Source organism: Medicago truncatula, chromosome 1 (assembly GCF_003473485.1).
Source record: "Medicago truncatula cultivar Jemalong A17 chromosome 1, MtrunA17r5.0-ANR, whole genome shotgun sequence".
Lineage (NCBI taxonomy): Eukaryota > Viridiplantae > Streptophyta > Magnoliopsida > Fabales > Fabaceae > Medicago > Medicago truncatula.
Window position 1 is genome coordinate 21685651 of NC_053042.1, and position 9469 is coordinate 21695119.

General features: G+C 32.9%; 1 protein-coding gene and 1 pseudogene across 1 annotated transcript; both read right to left on the bottom strand.

Annotated features, from left to right (window-relative positions):
• On the bottom strand, nucleotides 1–4606 carry LOC112418444 (disease resistance protein RUN1-like; annotated as a pseudogene).
• Nucleotides 4607–4608: 2 nt separating this feature from the next.
• LOC112418447 (disease resistance protein RPV1-like) lies at nucleotides 4609–7656 on the bottom strand (the record flags this gene model as incomplete). Its single annotated transcript, XM_024774797.2, has 2 exons — nucleotides 7040–7656; nucleotides 4609–4942 (listed from the first exon to the last, which is right to left on the bottom strand). Coding segments are annotated over exons 1-2 (804 nt in total), but the record flags the coding sequence as incomplete, so codon positions are not given.
• Nucleotides 7657–9469: the final 1813 nt, after the last annotated feature.

Below are 9469 nucleotides of genomic sequence, written 5' to 3' on the forward strand. Positions count from 1 at the left end.
TTATAATATACCAAATATAGAGTCAGTCACATTAACCAGTTCCACCAATGATGAAGGATTGTTATCCGATGCATCCAAACAATGTTGATTTACGTTGATTTTCTGAAAAGAATGACTAAGGTTCTCGTCTACCTGCATTGAGAAACAAACCAATTAACTAGAAAGAAACTGCTAAAACGCGAGAAAAAAATTGCTTTTACAACAAAAATTGCTAATGAAAGGTACAAAATAAAATAATAAGTGGATATCAATGTATGATTTTAAGACTAAGTCCAAATTTAAAACGAAAACAAGATGGCAGGTATACCTCTTGAGGTAGGGAAACAGAATCAAAAGATCTGAAGTCGTCAGAACATCCTCTGCTAGGTTTAGACTTTTCTGCTCTATTCTCCAAATCATCAATGCCTTTTGTGAGTGTAAAGTCGAGCACTCTTTTTGCAGGCTTAAAACACGATGCAGAGTTTTGGGAAGTCATTTTCTGAAGGTTAACATCAGAGCCGAGCAACAATCTCTCAGGTGCTGACTGTGCAGAAGTATGTGTCAACAAACTATCCGTAAAAGAGACAACTTTCAAATCAGGGCTTTCAGTGCGGCTAACAGAATGTGGACCGGCAGATCTTATGTACTGGTGTATTAATAACATTTGTTTAAATACTCATGGACAATGATTCGTTCATCTTCCCGCTTTCTGCATTAAGATTTTACTCACACAATCAGACAATGTTGTACATTCTTTCTACCGCGTGCTTTCACTTTCTGTGCTATCTAGGCAGTCTAACTCAAATGTAAGTTGTTCACCGACAGTTCAATTTCTATGGATGTTGATGAAAGTTACAAATTGTTTGGCTAAAGGGCTGTGGTGGTGTTGCCTCTGGAATATCAGAACCCTTATATCCACACAAAAAAAATAATTCAAAATTAAATTGATGAAATCAATTCTTTTGCAGAAATCATACTTTTAAACTTCTCTACTTTAACTAGAAGAAAAAAAATATATATATCTGAGCAATACACAAAGAAAAGCAGTTGAAAGAATGTTACCTTAGGATGTAGATAATATAAATTAATCAGCCTGGAATTAATAGCCATTCAAGCAGATTGTTTTGACTTCAGAGTGATCTTCTACAACTTCAAATAACAAGTTTATCTTCAAATCCGGCTTCAAACATAAGCTCTTCTTATCAACATAAATAACCAGTTTTCACTTCTTCTGCAGAGAGATGACAGCTAACCATGATTAGTTAGCTACTCAATTTATTAATAACAAGAATCCGAACATACTAAGCTTATCAAAACACAAACTGTTCATAGTGTTTTTGACGGAATGTAATAGAGTAAAACCACTTTAATCTCACCTAGCAATGATGGAGATTTTTCATGCCTTGCATCTAAACTAGCATTGTTTGGATTGGTTTTCCAAAAGAGTGACCAATGCTCTCTTCTACCTGCATTGAGAAGCCAAGTTACATGAACGAAATAATTTCCAAGAGAAAAATGTCCATAATAATTTGTGAGAAACATATTTTAAAACTCTTCCATGATTTTATGAAGTGCGTAGGTGAAAAGAAAATATTATACGCAAGCTTATGTTGAATTTTAACAATTATTAAAACTAGGCAAAAACTAAAGATTTCTGGAAAAATGTCAGCTTGTCATAAAAAAATGTGTAGTCCAACCTATAATTGTGAATACTTAGAAAGATCTATCATAAATTAGTGAAACAAATTAACATTCTATATTACAGGAAGAAATATTATGGCAATTTCGGTAAAATGAACAATGTACTTACTTCTCTCTTTCAATACATGGAACTGCATTGACTTCGCAGCCACTTTTTTGGTAAATCTGTAAATGTTTCAGGTGGAGTAAGATTTTAAAACGGAAACAGCAATTCTTTTATGAGAGTTTCATCCAAGAGAAGTCGCGGTATATTTCACATCAATCCCATTATTTTTGGAAAACTCTCTAGACTTGGACAGTATTAGACTTGGACAGTATGAAATATTGAATTGTTCCAACGAAGTCAACCGGAATGGTGGGATGCTCCGAAGCATCATGCAATGTTCAATATTCAAGAATTTAAGTTTTTCAAGAAACCCGTCCACTACATGTGAAAAACTCTTGAGCCTACAACAGTTTGAAAGGTCAAGTCTTTCTAAGGATTCCAACTTGAGAGGTGGGATACTTCTGAGATTGTGACAATTTCTAACAAGCAAGGTTTTAAGTTTTCCAAGAAACCCATCCACCACACATGGAAAACTCTTGAGCCTACAACAATTTGAAAGGTTAAGTTTTTCTAAGGAATCCAACTTGAGAGCTGGTATACTTCTGAGATTGTGACAACCTTCAATAAGTAGGGTTTTAAGTTTTCCAAGAAACTCGTCCACCACAATTGGAAAACGCTCAAGACTATAACAATATTGAAAAGCAAGTTCTTCTAGAGAATCCAACTTGAGAGGTGGAATACTCCTGAGATCGCGACAACTATTAACATTCAGGGTTTTAAGTTTTCCAAGAAACCCATCCACCACAGGTGGAAAACTCTCAAGACTATCACAACATGAGAGGTTAAGGGTTTCTAGCGAATCCAACTTGAGAGGTGGGATACTCCTTAGCTTGATACAATCTCTAACAATCATGGTTTTAAGTTTATTACCAAACCCATCTACCACGTGTGGAAAACTCTCCAGACTAAGATCGAGTTCTTCTAGAGAAGGTAATATGAGAGATGGAATAATTTTGATTTTGGTGCATCCTATAACCCTCAAGATTTTAAGTTTTCCAACAAATCCATTCACCACCTTTCTAGACTATAACAATATGAAAATTCGAGTTCTTCCAATGAAGCCAAACTGAGAGGTGGAACACTCCGTATTTTGGTGCAACTTATAAATCTCAAGATTTTAAGTTTCTGCAAATAACCAACCGATTTATCAATTGTAATTAGTTGATTACAATTTTGAATTGAAAATTGTTCTAAATTCGGGAGTCCAGATATATCAGGTATTTGTCCTAAATGGTCACTACGATCAAGATTTAAAACTCTCATGTTCTTGAACTTCTGCAACAAAAAAAATGGAAATAGAAAAATATGTAAATAAATAAGAAATATATGAATAATATTAAACCCGATTTAATATTATAAGATAAGAGATATAAATATGTTACGCTTGCCTTTGTGAGAAAGCCCTCCCACTCAAAAGGATTGCAACATTCCAGCACTCTTAGACTATTTGGAAGACGTTTGGGAGTTTTAGAAAAATCCACATGATCACTAAAAATTAGTGTTTTCAGATTTTTCATCTTCTTGAAAGCTTCTCCATCCCATTCTACTCTAATACAACAGTCGAAATGTATGATTTCAACTTTACTTGTTCCCTGTAAACAAAAAAGGACAAATCAACTGAATATAAGGTAGAACTTTATACCTCGTATTGAAGATCTTTTAATATTAATTACACAGAAAAATGTATATGAATTAAACTCAACAAGTGTTTGATTTATATAGACCGTTACGATGTTAAAAAGTTATACACATGCATCCATTGATGTTTTGGTCATAAAATATGACAAGTCGTGTTCTTAATTCATCAAAATATGTGACAACACATAACTGGATGCATGTATTCTTTAAAAAAAACAAACATAGAATGTATGTGTAAAAAAACTACACTAACAATAAATATGAATTAAACTCATAGAGATTAAAAATTGTGATATTGTGACAGTTAATAATACTAATAATGCACTTGTTCAAAAAAATAGTAATACTAATAATGCAAAAACCCAAAAGGCTAACTTGAGCATTAGCTATCGTAATCAAAGTTAAAGATGAAAAGTCAAACTCTCCATGTCGTTATTACTCACCGTATTTTCTTCTAAAACTTGAATTATATCTTTAGAGGACCATAACCTACTGCGTTTTCCAAGATTTTTAGGTGAATCTCGTCTAACAATTCACTTTCCCCATATCCTCTACCAAATCATGTAATCTCACATTACCAGACTCACTTATTTTTAGGAGAGATTTTTCCACTAACACATTAATGTGATCTTTCATGATGTCACCATGATGAGCATAAAGAATTTGTTCGACCCTTGTCAATTTATATCCTTTGAAGCAACATGCAATGTCAAGAAAAACAATTTTCTCTTCTTCCTGTAAAGCATCATAGCTTAGTTGTAGTGTCATTTGGATCTTTTTATGAGGAACTTTTTCAAAACGATCTAGTGCATCTTTACATTGTTCTATTGTCTTTTTATAAAAGTGAGAGCTCATAACTTCCAAAGCGAGTGGATGACCAGAAGCATATGCTACGACACGTTCTAAAACATGCATTTGTGGGAAAGAAAGATTGTTATGGCTTGGACCAAATTCAATTTTAAAAGCTTTCCATCTAACCAACTCAAAAGCATCTTTGTCATTCAACCCCTTCACCTCATATGTATGTTCAACCCCACGACATGTAAGCAACCTTTTATCCCGAGTTGTGATGATGATTCGACTTGAGGGACCAAACCATTTGTGTTTTCCAGCCAGAGCTTCTAATTGCTCTGGCTCGTTAACATCGTCTAGAATTAAAAGTAACTTCTTTTGCTGAAGCCGATGTCAACTACTTTAGAAATAATGATTTTTTGGAGATATGTCAACCCATGTTTCTTAGAATTTTCTCTCACATTTTCAATAAAACATGAAACTTCAAACTGATGGGAAATCAAATTATAAACGGCTAAAGCAAGAGTTGTTTTTCCTATTCCACCAATCCCATGGATCCCTACCATGTGGACTGTATGATCAGACCTAACATTCAAAAGAGAAGTCACATGTTGCTTTTGGTGCTCCAGTCCAACTGGGTAATCACAAATAGGTAAGGCAACAGGTTTTATATTTTCTAAGACTTGTTTAATAATCTCCTCAATAAACTTATGCTCAGGCATATCCCTGTCCAATAAGAGAAAATTAAAGTGATCATTCAAGTGCATTTATCATGCTTAATTTTCTAAGACTTGTGTTTTTCATCCTTGTGTTTCCACATGATTTGGTTGTCTTCCTACCAAGAGCTATGCTCATGTGACATCATTTATTGGTGTACCATTCAACTCTCATAACCGCATGTTTTTTCTTTAAAACTAAAAAAAAAAAATACCAAAAATCATACTTGACACTTGAGAGCGAATGGAGCTGTTAATTAGAGTGTCAAACATTTTGGCATTTTTTTTGAGTTTGTTTTTTAGTTTTAAATAAAATTCATTATTAAATGTCACGTTAATAAATGATGTAACAACAACATAAATTTGGAGGAAAGTTGGAAGAAAACTACCAAATCACAAATGAGGAAACTGTAAGGGGGCAAAATCGCTCTAAAAAAAAGGGACAAAATGCCCCCCTAGACCATCTGACCCACCATATTCCCTTGTGGAACTGACATGGAATTTTTTATTTATTTTTTCATTTTTTTGCAGGCCATACATGAAATTAACTTAACACATCATATTTAATTTTAAAAAAGATAAAAAAAAATATATATATTTGAAAATTATTTTTCAAAAATTCAAAAAATATTGAGATTTTTTTCCAAAAATCGAAAAAAAAAAAACATTAAGCTTTTTTTTATGAAATTTTAAATATTAGAAAAAATCGGTTTTTTTTTTTAAACTTAGAAGATTTTTAAAAAAATATTTTATAAGGATAGAATCCAAACAAAAAAATTTATAAGGGGGAAATCAGAAATGAACTATATTTTTTTGGTGGTGGCCAGAGTTCGAACTCCGAACCTTGTATGCATTGTCTCTACCAACTGAGTTAAGCTCACGATGACAGAAATGACATATATTACAAGAGGATAAAACACTATTAATCCATATATTAAATAAGGGACCAGAAAACCAATTTTTTAAACATAGAAAAAACAAAAGTACATTTAAGACAAAGATTATATTGATAATTTAAAATTAAAATCAAATAGAACCAATATATTTTTTCGATGGTTATTGTTTTTTTTTTAACAACGACGACAGTTGGTGTTGGTGGTAAAGATTAACTGAATTGATTTGAGTTTAATTTTTTTGTCAAAGAGAAGATAACATTAGGGTGTTTAAAACCGAATCAATCAAATAGAAAACCGCAAACTGAACTAACCCAAACCAAAAATCGTGTTTGGTTTGGATGTATTCGTCCTCTTTTAACTCATGTGAGTGTTTCGGTTCGTTTGCGATTTTAATTTTACCAACTGAACTAAACCAAAGCAAACCGCATAGAAACTCACTGATAACTTTTGTAACTTGTGAATGATAAAAATTCAATAAGAACTTTTAGAGAATGATAAAAACAAAATATTGTTTTGAAAAGGCAAAGCAAGCCCGTTGAAATTGAAATTGTAGAAAATCAAACATGAGACCTTGAGAGGAGCATACTCCAAGATCCCAAACCAACACCATCAGACCAACCAAAGTGGGTAGAGAATGATAAAATGTTATTCATTTGCATTTCTTACCGAAGAGAGTTATTTTTTGGTCCATGTTTTCATTTGGGGTAGGTTGATGAGAATATTGGTGAATAAAAATGAAATTTCAATGTTGGATGAAATTTGAAACACCGTAGAAAAACAATTATTTTTAACTTTTTAATTCTATTTTAATGTTGGAAACAAATAATTGTATTGTCTAGCAAAAACCACAACAACCAACCAAACCTGACCGTATGTTATTAATTTTGCATTTCAAAACTCACTTGGATTAGACCGGTGGTATTGATTTAGGACCTGAAGTGTGCTACTTAATGTCTCAAGTAAATAATGTATAAATGCCTCTATAAATTGAACCGTTACTCATCTGTCTTATTATAAGTATCTGTTTTTATATTTATCTATCTTAATTTTATTTTTTTTAGGGACCTATCTTAAATTATTTGTAAAACTATTACAATTCATTTTAATAAATATCTTTAAAGTACGTACTTGTTAGTGTAACGCATTGTATTTCAATTCAACTCACTATTTCAATAGACAAATGAAATGAAAAACAAAAGATATGGATATACCCTTTGTAATGATAGCCGGACAAACTAGCAACTTGGCGAAGTGACATTTTCCATTTATTCATGTCATGACGTGAGGAGTTGGCTTCATCATGTTTTTGCATTGCTTCACCATAACTCCTTTTCAACTTTCGTATATCAGAAGGATCCACCTTATAAAATACCGGCAAAACACACCTACCGTTACCTTTTATGGAATCAAGTATCTTTGAAAGTTCTTGTAAGCAAAAGGAGGAGGAAGCATAATTCTTAGAGAGGACAACAATGGCCATCATGGAGTCTTCAATTGCTTTGAGAAGTGATGGTGTGATTTCTTCACCTTTTCTAAGCTCCTTGTCATCCATGAAAGTTCGAATTCCTTTGTCATCAAGAGCTTTCTTGAGATAGCTTGTGAAACCATGGCGAGTATCTTCGCCTCTGAAGTTGAGAAAAACATCATACGTGAATCGATTTGTAACTGTGAGGGAAGCCATGATGAGTGGATGAGTTGGTTTGATGAATATGAATGGAAGAGAATTCGGATTCAAATTAATGCGAGAGAAAGACACCTTTTGTCACTGGGGATGAATATGAATTGTAGCGTGTGAACTTAAGGACTTTGGAGTGTCTAAAGTCCTGAAAGTGGGACATGCTGTCGGTAGAGGAGCAATTTCCACGTATTGATTAAACAAAAATGTTTCTGAGGAAAGATATTTTCCTTTTGAGTATTGTTATTTTGTGTCCTTAATTACACCTTAGGATTGATATTGAGGAATAAGTCATCGTGAGCTTAGCTTATTTGGTATGAACAATGCATAAAACATACAAGGTCTGGAGTTTAAACCCTGACCACCACAAAAAAAGATATTGAGGAATAAAAAAGTTGATTTTTTTTTATTGAAATGGCCATTTTATTTTTTGGCTTAATTGATCCCTTAGTCCCTTAATTTAATTCTTTTTTTCAAAATGGTCTCATAACTCTAAAACGTCTCAATTTGGTCCCTTATCTTTATTTCCGTCAATCAAGTTAGTCCTTTCTGTTAGTTTTTTTGCTAAAACTGTTAAGTCTTGCCATGTGTCACTTAGAATTGGTGATCAAGGGTTTGATTTGAAAAGCACACAAAATTTACAATGGACTCACAACATATGATCATTTATAATCTTTCCCTATTTGTCTTGAATTTTCTAAAATTAAAAATCACCAACAATCTTCATCTTTTTCCCTCTTCATCTCCCAACTTCATCCCCATAACACATAATCTCTTGCTAGAAATTCATCAACCCAAATATAATCAATAATTATAACAAAACCAGTATTTGAATTCTTTTAAGTCTCGAGAAATCCCTAAAATAAGTAGTCTTAAAAAAATCAAACCTTTGATATGAAAACCAAAAGATTTGGGATCTGAAAGAAATCAAATGACAACAATACCAATAACAAACCCATAATTCCCGTAACAATCTCATAATCAAATGACAGCACAAGAAACAAATCTTCCACTTTGATTATAAGCAACAAATTGTTGATAGAGCCCAAACTACTAATTCCACACATAAAAGCCTTTAGTAGAGGCATTGATCATAAAAAACTGATAACTTTTTAGGACTAATTGGTGTTTTCGTTCCAAACAGACCAAGGTTAGGGAGAAGGGAAATTGAAATTAATGGTAACCATTCAGAAATCAAATTAATGGCAAACATTCTGGTGTTTTCGTTCCAAACAAACTGGTCTTTTCGTTTCAATTGATAATTTTGAGAGAAGAGATCTGGTTACAGAGAGAGTGAGGGAGAAATGTTTTATTAAATTATACAATTTTACTTTAATTTTGTTATGTTTATGTGCTGCTGAATTTTTATTTTGGGTATGAAGTAGAGATATGAAGAGGGAAGAAGATGAAGATTGTTGGTAATTTTTAATTTTAGGAAATTCAAGACAAACAGGGAAAGATTATAAATGATCATATGTTGTGAGTCTATCGTAAATTTTGTGTGCTTTTTAAATCCAATCCTTGATCACTAATCCTAAGTGACACGTGGCAAGACTTAACGATTTTAGCAAAAAAACTAACGGAAATGACTAACTTGATTGACGGAAATAAAGATAAGGGACCAAATTGAGACGTTTTAGAGTTATGGGACCATTTTAAAAAAAAGAATTAAGATAAGGGACTAAGGGATCAATTAAGCCTTATTTTTTTTGTATGTAATTCTTTAACATTCGCTATTGGAACATATGCAACATTTTTCCTTTTCATTTTCTATGAGAAAGGATATTGATCTGTACAGTAGAGACGGACTAAAGCAACGATAACGATGCAGTGATCTGAAGCGGTGGCGATGAAGTCTTCTTGGTGGAATGGAGGGTGTCTGCCGACTCGTTAACACTTTAACGCTCAAGTAAGTGTAGGAAATGAGGTTGCGTGTGGGAAAATGAATCGTACCTTGAAGGTGATG